At 48.0% G+C, this 20,499-nt stretch overlaps 9 protein-coding genes across 9 annotated transcripts; 6 read left to right on the forward strand and 3 right to left on the reverse strand.

Annotated features, from left to right (window-relative positions):
* Positions 1-259: 259 nt before the first annotated feature.
* On the forward strand, positions 260-1,719 carry F9C07_4562 (ammonium transporter AmtB-like domain-containing protein; the record flags this gene model as incomplete). Its single annotated transcript, XM_041290641.2, has 3 exons — positions 260-667; positions 721-1,556; positions 1,614-1,719. The coding sequence occupies 3 exons, from the start codon at positions 260-262 to the stop codon at positions 1,717-1,719; spliced, it is 1,350 nt and encodes a 449-aa protein (XP_041144226.2).
* Positions 1,720-1,769: 50 nt separating this feature from the next.
* Positions 1,770-2,986, reverse strand: F9C07_1380593 (formyltetrahydrofolate hydrolase). The gene has a single exon (XM_041285202.2). The coding sequence runs from the start codon at positions 2,674-2,676 to the stop codon at positions 1,819-1,821; it is 858 nt and encodes a 285-aa protein (XP_041144227.1). The 5' UTR covers positions 2,677-2,986; the 3' UTR covers positions 1,770-1,818.
* Positions 2,987-3,138: 152 nt separating this feature from the next.
* Positions 3,139-3,568, forward strand: F9C07_4564 (uncharacterized protein; the record flags this gene model as incomplete). Its single annotated transcript, XM_071511234.1, has 2 exons — positions 3,139-3,397; positions 3,450-3,568. 2 exons carry the CDS (start codon positions 3,139-3,141, stop codon positions 3,566-3,568), a joined length of 378 nt encoding a protein of 125 aa, XP_071364876.1.
* Positions 3,569-3,733: 165 nt separating this feature from the next.
* Positions 3,734-4,723, forward strand: F9C07_2148919 (uncharacterized protein). Its single transcript, XM_071509219.1, has one exon. The coding sequence runs from the start codon at positions 3,902-3,904 to the stop codon at positions 4,325-4,327; it is 426 nt and encodes a 141-aa protein (XP_071364877.1). The 5' UTR covers positions 3,734-3,901; the 3' UTR covers positions 4,328-4,723.
* Positions 4,724-5,426: 703 nt separating this feature from the next.
* On the reverse strand, positions 5,427-6,047 carry F9C07_4565 (uncharacterized protein; the record flags this gene model as incomplete). Its single annotated transcript, XM_041285203.1, has 3 exons — positions 5,427-5,500; positions 5,578-5,702; positions 5,755-6,047. The coding sequence occupies 3 exons, from the start codon at positions 6,045-6,047 to the stop codon at positions 5,427-5,429; spliced, it is 492 nt and encodes a 163-aa protein (XP_041144229.1).
* A 1,722-nt stretch (positions 6,048-7,769) lies between these two features.
* On the forward strand, positions 7,770-9,505 carry F9C07_2230457 (C-type lectin protein; the record flags this gene model as incomplete). The annotated part of the gene is made up of 5 exons (XM_041290642.1): positions 7,770-7,897; positions 8,189-8,337; positions 8,385-8,994; positions 9,052-9,263; positions 9,318-9,505. 5 exons carry the CDS (start codon positions 7,770-7,772, stop codon positions 9,503-9,505), a joined length of 1,287 nt encoding a protein of 428 aa, XP_041144230.1.
* Positions 9,506-9,892: 387 nt separating this feature from the next.
* On the reverse strand, positions 9,893-12,647 carry F9C07_2281632 (uncharacterized protein). The gene is made up of 3 exons (XM_041290633.2): positions 12,480-12,647; positions 11,700-12,418; positions 9,893-11,637 (listed from the first exon to the last, which is right to left on the reverse strand). The coding sequence occupies exons 1-3, from the start codon at positions 12,546-12,548 to the stop codon at positions 11,202-11,204; spliced, it is 1,224 nt and encodes a 407-aa protein (XP_041144231.1). The 5' UTR covers positions 12,549-12,647; the 3' UTR covers positions 9,893-11,201.
* A 470-nt stretch (positions 12,648-13,117) lies between these two features.
* F9C07_2281633 (RTA1 like protein-domain-containing protein) lies at positions 13,118-14,641 on the forward strand. The gene is made up of 3 exons (XM_041290643.2): positions 13,118-13,526; positions 13,609-13,860; positions 13,914-14,641. The coding sequence occupies exons 1-3, from the start codon at positions 13,352-13,354 to the stop codon at positions 14,390-14,392; spliced, it is 906 nt and encodes a 301-aa protein (XP_041144232.1). The 5' UTR covers positions 13,118-13,351; the 3' UTR covers positions 14,393-14,641.
* A 3,352-nt stretch (positions 14,642-17,993) lies between these two features.
* On the forward strand, positions 17,994-19,246 carry F9C07_4569 (putative carboxy-cis,cis-muconate cyclase; the record flags this gene model as incomplete). Its single annotated transcript, XM_041290644.1, has 4 exons — positions 17,994-18,137; positions 18,195-18,303; positions 18,367-18,840; positions 18,891-19,246. 4 exons carry the CDS (start codon positions 17,994-17,996, stop codon positions 19,244-19,246), a joined length of 1,083 nt encoding a protein of 360 aa, XP_041144233.1.
* Between the last annotated feature and the right edge of the window lie 1,253 nt (positions 19,247-20,499).

Raw genomic sequence — 20,499 nt, forward strand, 5'->3', positions numbered from 1 at the left:
GGCTCCCTTACCGCGGTTATGCAGGAGGGCTGCACTGATAGCGCGCTCCGCTCAGGATTGGTCAATATGCAATGCAGGTCGATGTTACATTCGATGATCCCTTCGATATGATAACAAAAACCCAATCAAATGTGTCAGCATTGAAGGTTCTTATCAGCACGTTAGAGACCTATACAAACTATATGAGTCCTCTAAGCTTCCCCTCTATCGACTACTCTGCTCATGTCGCAACCTAGAACAGTTCGTCGAGAGCGACAAAATGTCTGTCCAGGCTGCCTGGGAGGCCTGCTCGAAAACAGACACTCTCTTCATTTTAGTATGTAGTGTTTTCTGTTGGCTGATTATCCCGGCAGTCGGTCTCGCCTACTCGGGCTATTCGACGCGTTACAACAGCCTGGCCTCATTCTACCCAGGCCTCCTAGCAGTAGCCGTCTGTTCTATTCAATGGTGGATGCTCGGATACTCACTAGCCTACGGTGAGGGCAACAGTGTATTCGGCGGTTTCAGTAAAATCTTCCATATTGGCGTCCTTGCTGAACCGGTCGGATCGATCCCCGAGATCCTCTTCTCCGAATTCCAACTAATCTTCTGCGCCACGGTCTGCGCAATCGCCATCGGAGGAGCGTGCGAGCGCGGCAGACTGCTTCCACTAATCCCGTTCATCTTCGTACGTATCCCTCCTACCAAACGCGACTCCAGCAGAAACTAACCCTACCCCAGCTGTGGTGCACCTTCATCTATGCCCCATTAGCCCACATGGTCTGGTCAGAGAATGGCTTCCTGGCCAATCTCGGCGCCCTCGACTTTGCCGGCGGCACACCAGTGCACATCTGTAGCGGCGCAACAGCAACAGCCATGAGCCTCTACCTCTCCTACCCACTCTTCCGCTCCAAACGATCCCCAATCCGCACCCCCCAACACCTCATCCTCCACAAACCCCACAACACCCTCTGCCAACTCCTCGCCCTAATCATCATCTGGAACGCCTGGCTCGCCTTCGACGCCGGCACCACCCTCGCCCTCAACTTCAAATCCGTCATGGCCGCCTGCGTCACCAACCTCTGCGCCGCCTCCGGCGCCCTCACCTGGGCCAGCCTCACATACTACGAAACCGGTAAATGGAGCCTAGACAGCACCTTCCTTGGCGCGATCGCAGGACTCGTCCTCATCACGCCCAGCGCGGGATTCATCGACATGACCACCGCGGTCGGGTTCGGGGTTCTCGGCGCCTCTCTCGGTCGCCAGGCGCTGCGGATTAAGTTCACGAAGCGGGCTGCGCTACTGCGATGGGTGGATAACGGGGATACATTTGCTACGCATTGTCTCGGGGGATTTCTGGGGACTATTGTGACGGGTCTGTTTGCTAGACGGGAGGTTGCGGCGTATGATGGGTCGACGATTATTAAGGGGGGTGTGGTGTTTGATGGGAATTGGGGACAGCTTTGGATTCAGATTGTCGAGGCTGTTATTGGGTTTGTGTGGAGTTTTGGGGGGAGCTATGTGCTGTATGCTTTGGTGGACTGTGTTCCTGGGTTTGAGGTTTTAGGGACGGATGAGTATGTTCTCTTCTATTCTGCTTTGGGTTTTTATTGGAGTATGCTAATGGGTTTTAGGGATATTATTGCCGGGATGGATGCGTCGCAGATGGGGGAGTCATTATATGCTGCGCAGTGGGAGGGAGAGGAGGATTATCATCCTTTTGAGGGTGTTCGGCTTTAGAGTGGACCTGACCTGACTGTAGAAGGTTGTTTTCATTTATTCGTCCTTTTTGTCTATTCCAGCTTTTGATGCATATATACATATATATCCAGGAAGCGTCTAGTTGAAGACCACAGTCTTGTGTCCGTTGAGCAACACCCTGCGCTCGGAGAAGTACTTCACGGCGGCGGCCAGCACGTTGCTCTCGACGTTGCTGCCAGCGTGGGTCAACTCCTTGGGGCTCATGCCGTGGTTAACGCGGACAACGTTCTGCTCGATGATGGGACCCTCATCCAGATCGCTGGTGACGAAGTGCGCGGTGGCACCGATAATTTTGACACCGCGGTCGTAGGCCTGGTGGTAGGGCTTGGCGCCCTTGAACGAGGGCAAGAAGCTGTGGTGGATGTTGATGATGCGGCCGGACATAGCCTCGCACAGGGTAGGGGACAAGACCTGCATGTAGCGAGCCAAGACGACGAGGTCGATGTTGTGCTCGCTGATGAGCTCCAGGATGCGGGCCTCCTGCTGGGGCTTGGTATCCTTGTTGACGGGAAGGTGGACGAAGGGGATGTTATAGGTGGCCGCGAGGGTAGCGAAGTCCGGGTGATTGGAGACGATCAGGGGGATCTCGATGGCGAGCTGGCCGGTCGAGGTACGGAAGAGGAGGTCGTTGAGGCAGTGGCCGATCTTGGAGACCATGATCAGGACGCGGGGCTTCTGGGTGGCGGGGACGAGCTGGAAGTCCATGGAGAGGGACTTGGCCGTGGGCTCGAAGGCCTCGCGCAGCTCATCGATGTTCTTCTTGCTGGCATCCTTGTCGGCGGAGAAATGCGTGCGCATGAAGAATCGGTGCGATGTCGGATCGCCGAATTGCGATGAGTCAATGATGTTCAGGTTGTGCTGGACCAGGAACGCGGTCACGGCGTGCACGATACCCGGGCGGTCGGGGCAGGAGAGGGTGAGGATGAAGCCAGTCATTCTGATGTTGAATCGAGGGTTCCCGTGTTGAATTGGAGGGATCGATGGTTATGCGCTCGAGTATGGACGGATTCCTGCGTCTTGCGTGTCGATCTCGAGATTTTGTGACGAATGCGGCGCTGACTAAGGCGGGACTGATTGATAAGATTAGGGCTTAATTCGGAGGGGCAACCGTTTGGCTCCTCTATCACCACGTGCACAATGAGACAGGATCTATATAATTGTGCTAGTTATTGGGAGGTGATAGCGTCAGCGAAATTGAATGTCTCGGTGCACTCTCAACACTCTCTCGCAGCCAAAACTAATGTAGGACGAGCACGACAGAGATACAAGTTTTACATCACGTGATACGAAAGACTCTACGATGTTGACAAAGCAGGGCAGCGGTTAGTCAGCGCATCGGAGACATACCATGGCTGTCAACAAGCCCCTGCAGAAGCAGCCTTAGCGACGCTATTTACAATGCCTATTTCTCTGGTGCCTAATACACGCTGGTCAGACACCGTTGCAGAAGGCGAAATGCCCTTCAAAAGAATTCGTGCACAGGCAGCACAAAAGGCCCGTAAACGTCTCCGCGCTGCGGTAGATTCTCCCCCAGCGGAAAAGCAACATGATTTAGATGTTAACTCCGGCCAGTCGCGACATCCTACGATTACCTACAAATTCTTCGGGGCATATGAGCCCATTGCTACTACCGAAGGTGGATATAAAGAATGGAGAAGTAAGAATCAGAACGCAAGCCCAGTGCTGTGAGGCTGACCGACGTTTGCTAGGAAGGGAAAGTCCACACAGCACTCTCTGCTATGAATGTTATCAACCAGTCGACTTAGATCCCTGTGACACGTGCACGCGGGTGTATCATGAGTCATGTGAGCCCACTGGCAGCTACTGATCGATTGAACATGACATTCGGCGGTGGTATTGCGCTGTTTGTGTATGGCGCGGATGACATATAAATCCACCCATCATTACTCCTCTGGCTTCACCTGTGTTGACGCCAGGCGACATTGATCGTCCTTCTCGGACACCACAAAGTCGATCAATTAGGGCGACCGCCGAAGCTGTACAAACCGATGATCAACCCCGGGGCCAGAATGCCCAAGCCGCTACCCAGACACATCCAGGTCAGGGCAGGACACTAAAGCCCGGGTCGACCCACGACCATATACAAACATCTCATCGCGTGCCGGCTGCCGTCGAGAGGGCAAATAAACAGACCCAAAGGATGACGACGTCGAAGATATCATCGACGACTTCTACGCCACGAAAATCTCAATTTAACACGCTGCCGCAGGAGGTCGACTCTGCACTTTCGATTGTATATCGTGAACTTGAAGGCGTACCTCTGCTTCAACAGAAGATTTCCGACCTCGAGTCTGAATTAGACCGCGTATATCAGGAATCAAATATTCAACGCAACGAGCTAGCCTTATCTCGACGGGTCGTTGAAAGAGCGCGCATGGCCGAGGATGAACTACAGAGACTAATAGCTGAGGGAACTAAAAGGTGGGCGTGTACTAAGGAGATCACAATCTTAAAGGTGAAAAATCAAGAGTTGGAATCAGAAGTCACTGGCTTACGCAGCGAGTTAAAAAAAGTCCACCACAGCCTTGCAAGAGTAGAAACAAAAGCTGTCGACAATGCTCGGTGACTGAACCATTTGTAGAACATTTTCTGAATATTGTCCGTCCAAAAATAAAGTAGTAATATGGGTGGGCAAGTGTGGTTTAATTAAAAGCGGACATAGGGTCTGGGTTACGGGCAAAGTCAATTCTTTAACGCGCAATGTTATGGACCCTTTTATTAAACAGCTGGCTCATCACATCAAGGTTTTTTGTCCCCCTATTACGGGGTCAGCAGTGGAGAAGCAGCTATATAAGTAGAATAATCTTGCTCTGTACTGGTATAAGAGTAACAGTTGCCATTGCCTTAAACTATATAAACCTAGCAGCTGGACAACCTCCCTCTTACAAAGTAGATAAGAGGATGTGTATTGAGAACTGAAAGCATGCTTGATAAATATAAGACTTAGATTAACAGAGAGGAGATCATTGGATAATATTTAATCTAGACTCTGGCGAAGGAATAACAAGAGAAAATTATCTGGGTCGGTTACGCGGCTCATCTAGATTTCCTGGCGCCGATGATTCAATGCTAATGGTGTTCTTATCACATTAAATGATGCCTTGAATAACCTCCACGACCGATCATGAATCAGACAGCGGAACGAACCCTCGCGACGAAACACTCAACCCCATCTGACCCTCCCCGTAACAGAGGTAGTTCTCCAGCCCGACTGAATCTGTCTCGTTCAGCTCCAGGAGGAGGACATCGCAGACAGGTTGCTCGGTCTTGCGGAGAATATCAAAATATGGCAGCTTCGTGGCCAGAGATCATTCCCACCCGCCAATACCCGGACGGAAAATTGTAAATAAGCACATACAGAACACCGGAATCGACATATTACAAGTGTTACTTCCCTATTTTGCGGTTTGTATTCAACTATGAAGCATTCTAGGTGTAAAAATCACAGGAAATTCTTTCACTATTACTATCTATTATTATCTCCCACTGGAGGCGTTAGTCCCCCAGCATGTATTGAGCAACTGGGATGTTCCTTCAGCAGAATGCAACGACAGCTCTATCGGGCCAAGACATTAACCCTCTTCAAAGGAGAAACAAGACAAACATCCCAATATCTGACGCTCAGTGGCAGCATCCTTTCCACAACAAGGGCTATTGCAAGCAGCTTACAAGCTGATTGGCTTTCCAACATGGCCATGGCACTCCAGAAGGCCCTGGTTGTTGCTAAACACGGTAGGTTCTATTGACAAGTTAGCACGAGCCACTGAAAGATCACTACAAACAGTTGTAGAAGGGATACAGCCAAGATAAGCTTACCCAGTTGAATTTCGGCTTTCGGAGCAACACAGTGACAGTAAAGTGTCCATGCCCCGGAGTGGGTTCCAGTACCACGCTGTTCGCCCCCTAGCTTACATTTCACACACTTTCGGCTGAAATGTCCACTGTATATCGCTCATTAGTATATTGGAATGATTAAGCAAGAACAGCACGTACTCAGCCTCCGCGGATAATTCGCCCTTCAACAGGCTTGCACCGAAACAGTGATTCAGGTCCAACTCGCTATGGACCAGTTGTTGCGTGGCTGGATCGGAAAAGCACGAAGCCCTGAGAATATGTCCTTTCTTGAGTTCTGGGATATGGCAGCTTTGGAGGTTCTTCGAAGCACCATCGTTAGAGCTGCTCTGAGACGTAGCCTTGGTGGCCTCCGTTGACGTCTCATTGGTCCTATCTTCTGCTACTGCAATAGAACTGAGAGCAAGAAGAGCAACAGTGTAGAGTAGCTTCATTTTGCAGGACTTGTGAGTGGTTTGGGCCTGGGGTTATTTGGTTCGGTGGTGCAGAAAGAAGTCGATGATTCAGGATTTCGCGGTCCTTTTATGTCTATCATTACTAGTAAATCAATTTCTACATTTTCTTATGTCAATCCAGAAAAAGGAGACATATAGAGAGGTATAAGGCCATCGTCACAGCTTCAAAGAATCGCGGCACAGCGCCCTGTTGCCCCGTCTTTGTTAGCCGGGATAGGGTTATAGCCACATACCTGGTGGGTCTCACCACTACCAAGTTTCACTGTTCCTTATGTGTAGCGCTCAAAGGTTTTACTGACACTTCCTATTGGATATTATTACATAGGCAGGGCATTCAACTAAGTGCCCCACATTGAGCTATAAGTATAAATCAGGGATGGGTGTAAGTTCAGGCCCATTCAGTTGGGACATGAGGGTTCATTTCCATTCAACCCGACTCGTACAACTCAAGGCTCCCTTCACATTGCCCCGCCCCTACTACACATCTCCCAATCTACCGGGGCTACTCACAATGCCATCCGGGGTCCAGGCATCCAGCCTTACCGGGCTGCGTTCCTTGGCACGGTCTAGGTTTGACTGAGCCGAGGTAGAAGAAAACGCTATTACGTTTTCAGACGGTATAAACAAAGACAGGTAGATCCTTATGCATCAAGTAAAACACTGATATAGATACTCAGGGGCTGTCACTGCCTAACAACGGTCAATCGTCCCATCCTTACGTCGGTCAGTCTATCTTCACCTCAATTTACACCTTGACAGCATCCCATTTTTTGCAATGCAACAGAGTTATGGGTTACATGACGGGAACAGGGACCGTTATCTCGGTCTTGTATATCCATGGCTTTGTTTTCTGCAGCAAGGGGTGCCAGTTTAACTCTCGACGCGGATGGAGCTCAGGCGTGACGCCTCGCTGAACCCAATCGGCGGACCATGTCACGGTCACTTCTTAGCAGGAAATTAAGAGTCCGGGAAATAAAAGAGGAGCAGAGTGAAAGTATTGAATATGCATGCTATCTACATCTTAAAACAGGTCAAGTGTTGTGTTGTCCCTGATTCAGCGTCATGTTTTTCAGCTCTAGTGATGCCAAGCCGTATTTTCCCCACAATCGATGGTGTAGTTGCAGACAGAGTAGTGCCTCTAGTACTCTACACGAGGGTCCTATCATGGTGCAGCTGAATCCGAGTCCCTCTCTAATTCGTCTAACTTCCAGGTATGGACAACGCGGGCCTCGACGGATCCTGGTAGATGCAAATAACCCCCAATGGTAACAGCTCAAGATGAATTTTCTAGCGTTCCATAAACACACGTATCTTCATCACAGCTAGCCACCTCGTGTGTATTTCAAGCTGACTCCACTTGCTATGCGATAGGCTGCGGTACTGTATCCACACTCGGAAATTCTGGGAATCAAGTCTGCGAATCATTACCATACTTATCCTCCCTCCGCGATCTACTTGCTGATCATCGATCGATGCTGTCTAGCCAAACCCATCTTAGTTTCCAGAGATTTCGGTGAGAGGGGCAAGCTAGGATAGCGACTAGAAAAAAAAAATATATGTCCCTCCTCAATGTCGCCACATTCTGCTCCTGTATTCATCATATAAGGGACATACTCCCTGGTGCTACAATCTGAATCTTTACTGACCTGAACTGGGCCATCACATTCCGGCAGGGCAGTGCAGTGAGCTTCAAGATACGCTATGGGTGCGAACTATCCCGGCACTCCGAATTTAACGGAGACCTCTCAGTATGCCTTTCCGCTCAAACCAAAGGACTATGCGCCAGGCGCTGTCCCAACCCTCGAAGAATGGCAGAAACTCTGGACAGCGTGGGATCTAGTAACCTTAAAAATTTTCCAAAAGAGGCCTTGCATGAGCAACCTATTGCATTGCGAAATCCCCTTATTTTCTACCTAGGCCACATACCCACTTTGTTAGTACTCGCCTTCTTATCTCTTCACTGAAACTGCTGGGAGAAGAGTTCTGAGAATCTCAGTGAGGACATTCATTTAGCACGGGCGACCAAAACTCCTCCGACCGAACCAAAAGTATTATCAACAAATCTTTGAAAGGGGAATAGACCCCGACGTAGATGACCCTTCACAATGTCACGATCACAGTGAGGTTCCTAATACGTGGCCGGAATTGAGCGACATTTTGGTCTTCCGGGAAAAGGTCTGCGCCAGAATTACGGCTCTTTACCAGACACAGAAACCTTGGCAAGATAGAACCATTGGTCGAGCGCTCTGGATTGGTTTCGAACACGAAGGTATGAATGGAAAACAGAATCAGTTTTATCCAACTAACGCTCCGCAGGGCTCCATTTGGAGACCTTTTTGTGGATGACTCTAATGAGCCCGAATATCCTACCGCCTCCTGATATTCCAAGACCGGATTTCATCCACATGGCTGAGCAGGCTGTACGAGTTCGTGTAGAAAACCAATGGTTTAGCATTAAGCCCCGAACATTTACGATTGGTATCGAAGATACAGATGACGATAGCGCCCTCAGTCCAGCAGATTTCTTTGCATGGGATAATGAGCGCAACACTTATGAGGTATCTGTTCAAGGGTTCGAGGCACAAGCACGGCCTGCGTCTATCCTAGACTATGCTATATACCTTGTTAAAACTTCCCAGAAGGATTGCCTACTTGTGACGTGGTCGACCGTGTCTGGGCTTCCTGACAGAAGCATTGCAAGCAGCCCTCAGAGCGACCCAGTAATTGAAGAATTTATCGACGGGCTCGCGCTGAAAACTGTTTACGGACTTCTACCAGTTCGACTTGCGCTCGATTGGCCGATCTATACATCATATAATGAAGCAGAGGGATATGCGGAATGGGCAGGCGCACGTCTCCCTACCCTACACGAAGCACGCAGTATTCACCGACAAGTTGAAGAAGAAAACGCCGAGAAGACCCAAGAGTAGGCCTTGACACCTTCTATATGCCACATACACCGTTAACATAGAAGCCAAAATAGCGAACCAGCATCCAAATCAATCCGAGATGATATCTACACTGACCTAACGGGATGTAATGTTGGCTTCCAAAACTTCCACCCAACCCCCGTCACCCAGAATGGCAACAGGCTCTCAGGACAGGGCGACCTGGGCGGCGCTTACGAGTGGACAAGCTCACTCTTCGAGCCACAGCCGAATTTCAAACCAATGGATATCTATCAGGGCTATAGTGGTCAGTCCTTCTTACCTCGCTTGTAAAATCTGCTAGTTTTTGACACTATCATAGCCGATTTCATGGACGGCAAGCACATTGTTGTTGTCGGTAGCTCATGGGCGTTTCATCCGCGCATTGCTGGGAAGAAGACTTTGTATGTGCACCTGCCTTCGGATATATCTGCGCTTTCCACTTACATTCAAGCAGTCTCAATTGGTGGCAGAAAGGTTACCCATATCCTTGGATCGGCATCCGTTTAGTTCGCGATAGGAATTGAATCTTCTACCGTATAGCCAAGAACAAACCATAGGCTGTTAATTCTCTGGGCGGTTGGACAGGCATTGTTTATACATATTGAGTGTGGATACGGCTTGGGGTCGCTGTATCTTCAGAACAAACTGGAAGACTAACAAAGGTCAGCCAGCGGTAATCCTAACGGGACAGGGACATGGTCACGAAGGTGGCTGAGGGAACATAAATTTTTAAGACCATTGTCTGCCAATTTACTAATTTCATTTTCTCGGGATCGTGGAGAAGGAGAAGGTTTATGGTATCACGTCGTGGGTACGTGGATACATATCGACCTAAGTCAACCTAAGTGCCAGCTACGTCTGAGATTGTACATTGCCAAGGATAGCATGCAGAGGCTGTTATATTACAATACCTACTTATTAGCTTATAAACATTAAGTTCATCTTATACGGATATTTTGACATTCAGTGGCAACTGTACAAACAGCCATTTACAATAAAGCATTGGCATTGGGATTAGCATTACCCTGCTAATATAATTCTTGTGGATTCATGGCCAGCAGCTGTGAGAATAGAACACGCCAATTGTATCACAAACAATGTTTACTCTGTAAAGCGAGGATCTGTGAATTATGGAGATCCATTCTTGGCGGTGGGTTGCAGACGGAGGTAATGGAATAATATGGTCCGTGCCGTTTCTCTACAGACCTCAGCATCTCCATTATCTCGTTTATTCAACAGGCCCACAAGATGACAAGGGATCTGGTCAGGAAACCTGGTCGCAACAGGGTGTCGGATATAGTATGGCAAAACTAGTAATGGTACGATTGTCTCTTGCCCTTCCAGATGGTTATTTTAGCAGCATAACCTAAACTTACTCATTTATGTAACAAATTGTCATGGTGGGAAGTCCGTGATGTTCAATACCTGCAGACAACGTTTTGCCAGTACATGCCTCACTCTCCAGCTGAATCTTTGCCCGAACTGTCACCCGGATTTGCATTATACGGCTTCCCTGGTGGCTCGACATCTCACTGGCACAGCTTGGTTTTAGGTCGTCACTGCCCCCTCATCAGACACTATCACTGGTTTTACGAAAATGTTCGTTATAGTAGTTCTGCGAATAGAAGCAATCATGCGGAGTAGCAGTTCACCAATTCAAGGACGCGAATGTCAATAGCTCCAAAATTCTACGGAATTCCATTCGCACCGACCCACAGCGCACTACGTTTGCATGATCTTCGAAGTATCGCTATAGAACTGAGCCGGTGTAAAACGTGCGAGGCCACGGTACGATCGCGCAATACGACTAGATATACTGGCACTGTACATTTGGTGACACGAGGGACCATTTTAGGGCGCTAGGCACGATACACGGCTCCATACCGTATATATTTCTGGGCCGCGGTGATCTATCAACTTGCGTTGATCCAGCATGGTTACAGTACAACTCCGCAACTCAACATACCTTGTGGCAGAACTTTCTTGTGCCTAAGGTTAAGAGCAAAGTAGATTCAGATGGACAGCATGAAGTAGTCAGTAGTTGCGATGCTACTGCCTTGTTTCTCGCAGACTACTTGCTATATTAGGGTTATGAAGCTAGACGTGTAATATTAAGGTCCTTGCGAGGTTAACGACTTCTTAAGTACCCGCCCATGGGTCCTCATTTTTAGCTTTTTGAATTCCAGAAATAAAATCGCGTTTTCTAGTACGTGTATAATTTGAGAGCTTGTTCTTTCGGCCATCTTAGCATAGTTTTCAGTTTGGGGTGGAACTTAGACCGCTCGTCGGCAGCCTCCCATAATCGTGCAGGCCAGCCACGTATGAACCAGAACTGATCTTCCATAGACTTTAGAAGCAGGGCAAAATAAGACAGTAGTAACATAGCGTAAGGGTTGGCAGCCTGGATGTCTGAGATGATGTTTTCGTGAATGACATATGGGAAAAACATAACCATGCCGATCTCAACACGAGTACCCGCGTGCACAATTAAAGTCGCCGCTTTCCTGAGGAGTATAACGGCATCCTCATAATCCTGCCTGCTGGATTCGGGAAGATGCGTACTGAAAAAGCCGGACAGACGCCGAAGAGCATCGAAGACGTCTTGAGGAAGTCGACTGTGATTCGGTGACGGATCCTGTCTTTTACAACAATAAAGGTCAGTATCGCCGCATGTTCCTTCTAGCGAACACAATAAGCATACTCGTAAAGGCTTGCGTCTTGTTCATCAAGAATCCAGACGCCGTGAGACCAGGGTGCTAGCTCTGTTCCCGCGAGCTGAGAATCACGTATCGGTAGCGTAGCGCGAAGGCCCCGTATCATAACAAAGAGCTTCAAAATATCGGGAACAGTGTCAGTGCCCCGCTCATCCACCTGTCCTAGTAAGGAGCACACATAGATAACAATGATGGACGAGAAGCAGAAGAAGGGTTTCCAATTATTGTCGTTAACATTAGGCAAAGCCGCGCGGAAGCCTTTCAGTCCAATTGCCTGGTGATAAGCTGCCATGTCAAGGTATTTGTCTCTAACTCCAGGAAGGAGGTGGGCCTTATGCTGAGCGGCGACAGCGAGGATGCCGTGGAGAACGAAAGGTGATTGATACCCCATCTCTGGCACGATCGTGCGCCAGACATTCTGCATATCGGGGCGAATGGCCAAGGTTTCGGCAGTGACAGTAGAATAATGGTGCATTAGTTCCACTCCACCGTACCAGATAGCAGGTAGCGCCGGCGGGGTTAGCGGAAACTCGATGTTTATTAAGGCAGGGAATGAAGGCCATGCCGATCTGGAGGGGTCTTCGCTGTCTGAGGTGCGGGAAGGCCGGACTGGTTCGATGTCGGCAGTAGAAGCGCGGGATATAGCCAAGCTGCAGCGTTGCTTACGACGCTGGCAGTTTAAGCATGACGGGTATAGCTCGTCGCACTATATATGCATCGTGCATCAGAAGAGTCTATTATATACGTAAAGATCATACGGGATATACCTTGATTCTTCTCCGTTTGCACTCTGTACATCCTGTGCGAGACTTTCGGTGAGAGCGTCGTGTCTGCATGGGAATATCTGTTCCACCTTCTGTAGGAACGTGTATCTGTCGTGAATGAGTGTTGGTTGGTTGGCTGCGCGATAACTAACTGTTAGGAGGAGACTGAATTGAGGAGTGGGAAAATACGAGGGCTTAAGAGCGAATACGTGGGAGCCTAATATAGATACGCTCACTGGGACCCACTTAACGAGAGCAGCTACGACCGCACGAGTAATCCGGAGGCTCCGAAGTATAAGACAGTTATCGCTAGATACAGTGACAACACAAAAGTGCAGACACCCTCTCTGGACCCACCTACCAGACTGCCTACATTTAAGGCCCAGCGCCTCTCATTAGAGTGATATCTGTTGGAATCGGAAAGTCCCACCGCGTTCTTATTCGGGGACTGATTCCTAATATAGCTGACTACGGCCCCGAACCTGAATGGGAATGGATAATCTTAATATGTGAGCGGAAGTTTTGTAACCAGGCATAGAGTTAAGGTAGTGTGGGGCCCAGGGTGGCTCGGCTTTTTGCGTATCCTTCTGCGTATTCGCACTGAAGACCTCGTATCTCCCAATATACTCCCCCTACGACATCTCGAATCTAGATGTATTAGACCTTTGTTAGGTGAATCCAACTAATTGCCATATATTCCTAAGATATCTAGATTCTGGAATAGATATAAAATGGAGCTCCTCGTCACAGGTTGCACCGTTATTACAACATACTCAGCCACGCCTTGATTTCAACTTCTGCTCTGTACTCAGTCTTATTCAACCTATACCTTATCTATTCACTGCTTAATTGGATCAGGCTGGCCAAATTCCAAAATGAGCTGCGATCCCAATTATGTTGATGCTAGTTGGTCTTTCTACCGGTATAAGCCTTCTATTGCAGCTCCAGTATTCTTTGTCATCTTGTTCACTTCCACGACCGCTCTCCATCTCCTCCAGATGACCAAGACAAAAACTTGGTATCTAATTCCTTTCAGCATTGGCGGGTTCTGTAAGTGTAACACGGTTGGAAGTTGGGACCTCCTCACAACCCAAACCGAGCCTGAGCCGCTAACTGAATACAAACCTTGCAGGTGAAATTGTTGGATATATCGGTCGAGCTATTAACGCGAACGAGAATGCCGGATGTTGGACGCTCGGTCCATACGTTATACAAACCTTGCTCCTCCTTATCGCGCCAGCCTTCATGGCAGCCTCGATCTACATGATTTTAGGCCGTATCATCCTCTTGACGGACGGAGAGATTCACGCAATGTTAAAGCGACGTTGGCTCACAAAGACTTTCGTATTTGGTGATGTGTTGTCTCTGTTCCTTCAAGCTGCTGGTATACTTCTTGCAACTTTGACCTGAGAATCGTGTCCGCTGACTTAATTCTAGGCGGCAGTCTTTTGGGCGGTGCCGACGAACACAACAGCCTGATGAAGACTGGCGAACATGTCATCATCGCTGGTCTGTTTGTACAGCTATTCTTCTTTGGCATGTTTATAGTCGTCGCTGGCCTCTTCCACCGCCGCATGTTACTCGCGCCTACTGCTACCAGCCACAACCCCCTGATCCGATGGCAGAAGTATCTTGTTACTCTCTACATCGTTAGCGTGTTGATCTGGGTTCGGAGTGTTTTCAGGGTCATCGAATACCTCCAGGGAAATGCTGGTTCTATCATGAGGCACGAAGCCTACGTCTTCATCTTTGACGCCACATTAATGTTTTTGGTTATGGCGTGGATGAACTGGTTTCACCCCAGCGAGATTGGTCTTTTGCTGCGACACGAGGAACCCATCTCCAACGGGTTTGAGCTCCTTCCTTTTGCTCGTTTATATCACAAATCCGCCAAGAAACGGAGCCCTACTGCTTAGAGGGGCAGCGAGCAACAGAAGAACAACGACAATGCACAATTGTTCTTCTGATCCATAATGCTCTAATTAAGTCAGGGTCGACATGAATTCTTTGGTTATCTATTGGTCAGTATAACCTCATATCATGTATTACAACAGCCCCCCTTCTACAACTACCACATCCTGTATTGTTTGATGGCTATAAACAAGAAAAAGTAAAATAAACTACTAGGACGCGTTTCTCGCGTTCCAAGTGAATAGACATCTGATATTCACTAGCAATTCAGTATTCTCGGCATATTCGATCTCTCTCTCTCTCTCTCTCTCTCTCTACCTGTATAATCAATACCTCACTACGTTCAGGAAAGCCTCGAATCTGAAGATGGAGCAGTTTCTATATCTTAATGAATATCTGATTCTTATCTGCAAGCAATGCGCGTATGCAATTCCACCCACTTTTCTTACTAGCCACCTCAAGCGCCATCTCCACGGATTTCGTGGATTCGAGAATCGAGCCGCCCTATCTGCCCTAGAGAAACACCTCCTAGGCCTTTCTCTAGTTAATCTGCTGGAGGAAAACGTTGTCTTCCTGATCCTAATAGGCCTCCATTGCCGGAAGTTCCGCTGCACAACGGCTTCAAATGTGGGGATTGCTTATATATTACTACATCACTTGCCTGGATCAAGAAAATAATCCAAACCCATCAACTGATTAAGAAGGCCCAGGGGTGCCCCGTAAATTTGCTAGTGCCAGTACAAGTCAGACACAGCCTCTTTGGGATAATATTTATTGCCAGCGCCTCTTCGTCTTGGGCCCCCAAAGCCAGTATTTCCAAGTAACGCCGTCTTTCCGCCCGATAGCAAGCTCCCACACCGATCTGATTCGTAATCAGGTCTACGAGCAGATCCGACAATTAGCGTAGCAAGAGGAACAGCAAAATCAGACTATCACAGCAGGGAGCCACAGCACTGCTGTCCACCCCTGGCTCGAAAGGACTCGATGGCAGGACTAACCCAGGGCTATACCTTTACCGAATTAGCTGCTCTCGCATATATGCCGGATCTAGAGCAAGAACCTCTGTTGCGGCTCTGGATTGAGAGCCTTGATGCTATTCTTGGTCAGGCTGTATGGAGGAGCTGACTCTCCGGGCCCTTGATATGCTGAGAAATGGACGACCACTTTTGCCTGGTGGTTGCCATTCAGACGGCGCCGTGCAAACAGACCAAAGTATTGGTAAAGTTGTCGCCAGTACTTATCGTACGACTAAAGAAGCTTTTGTCGTGTGATCCTGTATATCCAATCAAAGAAATTTATATAAATCATTTAGTTCTCGAAGAGTAAATACTCCACGTAGTCCTTTTCTAAATAGATAGAAATCTATCAACGATATATTAAGAATATATAATCCCTACAATAGTTTTAAAAAAGCGCGTACGTATCTTCACCAGTATCTTTTAACCACTACAAGACCTTTTAATGTCTTGGGTTTAAAGTTCGGGGGTAGCCATCCAACGCTGTGGAAATACTTAAGCCTGACTTGAGTTTCTTCACAGAGGATTGGATTGGTCTAGTATTGATACTCATTAGAATCAGCGGGAGGAAGAGAAGATGGCGATATTAAGATAATCTAATTTAAATATGAAAGAAAGATGATTGTTTTCTATAGTGATCCGAGCAGCGATCGACTTGCTGATTAATGTAGAAGGCATCATGGTAGGAAAAAGGCGCGAGAGTGCCAGGGGATAAAAGGGAGAGCGAGAATGGGCGGTATTTTATACAGTATATAGACAATCCAGTAAAATTCGAGTAAGCTAAATCTAGCTACTAAGAAGACCATTGTTAATGTCGCTTCTAGTCATGAATTGAAACTGAGCAAAGACTCGCTGAGGATTATCACCTCAAAACAGTGACTAAACAATACTTGGCAGATATAGAATAGTAGTGTATAACACGTGTTTAAGTGCTAAAGCGACGGCTGGCTAAGGAAAAATACAGGTAGAAATGCGGCCGTTTATGGCCTTAGTAGCGATCATTTTCGGCATCGATTTCACAGATCCTCATATTCTAGTTGTAATGTATAACTTCCTGGCAAGGAAGGGCAATTAGGCAAGTCGTCACGTGTATGCAGCTTACCCCATACCCTAAACCTGGGGGTGCGGGTAAATACGTTTCCGCTTCGGAAATAAGCTTACCCACTAGGTTACTCACCGATCATCATAGTTTGTTGTTCATTGGAATAATCACCTCTCTTCTTTATTCTTCCCATGTTCTTACAAGAGAGACTGTGTGGATCTGGATTTAGTTCATTCACCAATCACATTTGTGGTTGGCTTACAAGTTGCTCCGTATAGGGCTTTGATACGGGTAGTTGAATACCAGGTAGTGTATACTCACCATGTACAGTGACTTGCTGGTGCTGCAGGAATTTGGATAATTACTTACATAGACTACTGTTGGGATTGCGCTGCGTGCTAGAAATAGTGGTATATTATTGATAAAAGCATAACAGGATGTAGTCATGATGGGCTTTCGAGGACACAGACTATATATTTTCGATGCATACTCCGGTCAAGGTTGACATATGTCAACAATAGCGACCAAAGGAAACAAATTTGGTCAATTGTAGCTTTGCACTAACCCATCCCATGTATGACTAGATACGATATTCAAGATAATACTAAATTGTCGCAGGGTTTCTCAAACCAGGTGCAGCCAAGTAAGGGGATACAGTCAGTGGACTAAGCCTTCATGTGGTCACTCGACGTTTGATTAGACTTAATTCGGCTACAGTGCTATGAAACCACTAGCGCTTCTGGAAGCGAGATATGCGAATGCCGGTACAGGAGCAGAAGGGCAATTATGAGCTCATATCTAAATTCACGTGGGGATCGAGAATATTGGATAGATGGTGATTCTTGTTATAGGTGGGAATGCTGATCTAGCAAACACAGCGTATATACTCGTCTACTTCTTACTCAGTGGATTGAAATTTGGTCTCACAAGCGGAATGACGGAGATGAGCAGAAAAGGGCCTATGATCTCGCGTATACAATCAATAGCTCAAGAACCGAAAGAGCCCAAGACCTGCTGTTTGGGTTCCCGAGATTGTTTGTCATGGCACCTTATAGGTAGTAGTACAATGCGAAAGAGGATCATCGCAATGGCGTTAGTCCAAGTCCTGGAGTATAGTGGTTAATGGAATACGATAAATAATAGTAGAAGGATGACGACAATAGTCTTTTCTTTCGTAGTTATAATGACGGATCTCAGTGTTGGACTATATTGTAAAGGAAATGTGGTTTTGACCGTGCTCTTAGCAGGTGTTCCATCGGCATAGACTCCTATAGTATACTTAGGTAGAGTTAATCGCGGCGATCACTCTGGGGGATGGTGGGGTCGTCAGCCTGAGGCAGCGATTCACTGCCGCCCGCGACTGCCGTCCCCCGCGTTCGGGTGATCTCAAACTCCGTCCTTTCTCCGGAACAGAGATCTGTAAGTAGACATCATGACGGCCAGACTTCCTCTCTTTCTTCATTTCAATCGATGTTCTCGTCGACTTGTCGATTTGCACCGCTTTCTCGCACCGTCTCTCGTGCGTTTTCCCAATCAACCGCCGCCAATATGAAGCACCATCTCATGGTCGGTACCTGGACTCCTCCAGGCCGCATCTATACTGTCGCATTTGATGATGAGGCTCTTACCCTGGACTTGGTCAAGAAGACCGATATTCCAGAGGCTGAACCCATCTCTTGGATGACCTTCTCCGTAAGTTTATCGATCTCGACAAGTTTCAATTGCCATTGTCTTACACAATTGCTATAGCACGACAAAAAGACGATTTACGGCGCGGCCATGAAAAAGTGGAACAGTTTCGCCGTCAACAGCCCCACCGATATTGTTCACCAAGTCTCCCACCCAGTCGCTGGCCACCGTATGTCTCACTGCTTTCTGCAAAGCCCTCTGCTATTGGAAGCGGTATCCTGACTGTTTACAGCCCTTGCCGCCAACGACGACACCAACACCCGCGCCATCTTCGTTCTTGCCGCCCGTCAAGCCCCCTACGCTGTTTATGGAAACCCTTTCTACAAATATGCTGGATACGGCAATGTCTTCTCGGTTGAGTCTGATGGCCGTCTCGCCAAGAACATCCAGAACTACGAGTACGAACCGAATACCGGTATCCACGGCATGGTTTTTGACCCAACCGAGACCTACCTCTACTCTGCCGACCTGCAGGCGAACAAGATCTGGACCCACCGCAAGGATGCAACAACAGGCGAACTGACCTTGGTCGATTGCATTGATGCCCCCTCGCCCGATGATCACCCCCGCTGGGTTGAGATGCACCCAAGCGGAAAGTACTTGTACGTCCTGATGGAGGCGGGTAACCGACTGGGAGTATATGTTATCGATGAAAAGCGCCATGTACCTGTATTCACGCATATCACCTACCCATTGCTTCCTCCAGGTAAGTGCACGTGGCCCCGCCGATTGAACAGGTGAATCTAATTAAAGCAGGCCTTCCGCCTCGCAACAAGTACCGCGGTGATGTCACTTTCACCACCCGCAGCGGCGAATATCTCTTTGCGACGACGCGCAGCAACCACTTCGATGTCACAGGCTACATCACGGCCTTCAAGCTAGGCCCGAATGGTAACATCGAACGGCAGCTATTCATCCACCCCACCTCGACCAGCGGTGGGCACTCGAATGCAGTCAGCCCTTGTGATTTCAGCGACGAATGGCTGGCGCTGTGCGATGACCAGCTAGGATTCGTGGAGATTTATCGATTCCGCGATGAGAACTTGGCTCGTGTCGCACGGGTAGATATTCCTGAAAAGGGATTCGGCATGAACGCCATTTGGTATGATTAACGGTTAAATGCAAAGCTTATAAAATAATGCAATGATACAATAGAATGTTCATAAAAGACTTCGACTACATCTTCAACTAAATGCGTGGGGAAGCGTGTTTCAACAGGAATATCCCGGGTTATATGACATATCCAAATATGGAAGGAGCCGTTGAAGACCATCCAGTTTATAGATACGGGAGACGAAAGCCTGACGCTTAATTCAGAATTAGACTATGAATAGCCTTGCACATACCTTTGAGACTGGCCTATTAGCCAAGGATATAGAATGAGGACCATGGTTCAAAATGTCAAACGATTCAATAAACTCACTGACTGAGTCTTGTCTGATCTATTACTCTTTACAGCACCGCCTTGAATCTATATCCACGAGAACACTTTTTATGGTTGTTTTGCCAAATTTGGTAGAAGGTAAGATAGATAGGATTAAGGCCCTAGGGAAAAGTCAAAGGTCTCTGTATCTGGCATTCGCTAGATGCTGTTCTGTACAGGATAGGTCCTTGGGATATACTTGGAATTTGATGGCCGTGGAACGAGGCTTATGGAACACTATCACGTCACTGCGCGTCTCCATGCGCGTCAACACAAGGTTTAAGTTATTAGCCATGAGGAGCCTCAACCAGAATGGGAAACCAGGACAGGGCTGTTATGTTGAGTCGCACAGTGTATGCGTGATTAGCAATAACTCGCGTGGCAAAGACTCGGTCTATATAAACATACGATTCATCCCCTCTGGTCGATCAAAAGCAAGACTTTGCTTGGATTAGGCAATACTGAATCTGCAAAACCTTCAATGACTACGTCCACAGCCACTGTACCTTTTGATCAAGGACCTCGTCACCCTATTAGACCGGTGCACCACTCATATGATCCAGTCCATACAATATCAGACCCCCTAAAGCACGATCTCTTCGGCTTCCTTGCGACAGCCGCTAAGGATGATCCAGCATTGCACAGGTTTTCTTTCTGCCTTAGTCCAGAAGACCTGGGCGTACCTTGGCAAACGTTCTTTCCGGCTTGTCGGCAGAATCGACAGTGGCGAGAGGCAGAGAACGCTGCACAAGAGCTGACGGATAGGCTCTTTCGCGCTGGAGACTCGCTCATGAGTAGCTTTTGCAAGCACTGGAGAGACTTGACAGAAATTCTCCAATTGGTGGAGACGGCTGTTGCATGTACAGTGTATACGTATCCGAGAGCGAATGTGGTCAGAATCCGACTCTTGGCTCAACTGCATGTGGTAATGTGGATCCATGA

This window comes from Aspergillus flavus, chromosome 3 (genome assembly GCF_009017415.1).
Source record: "Aspergillus flavus chromosome 3, complete sequence".
NCBI lineage: Eukaryota > Fungi > Ascomycota > Eurotiomycetes > Eurotiales > Aspergillaceae > Aspergillus > Aspergillus flavus.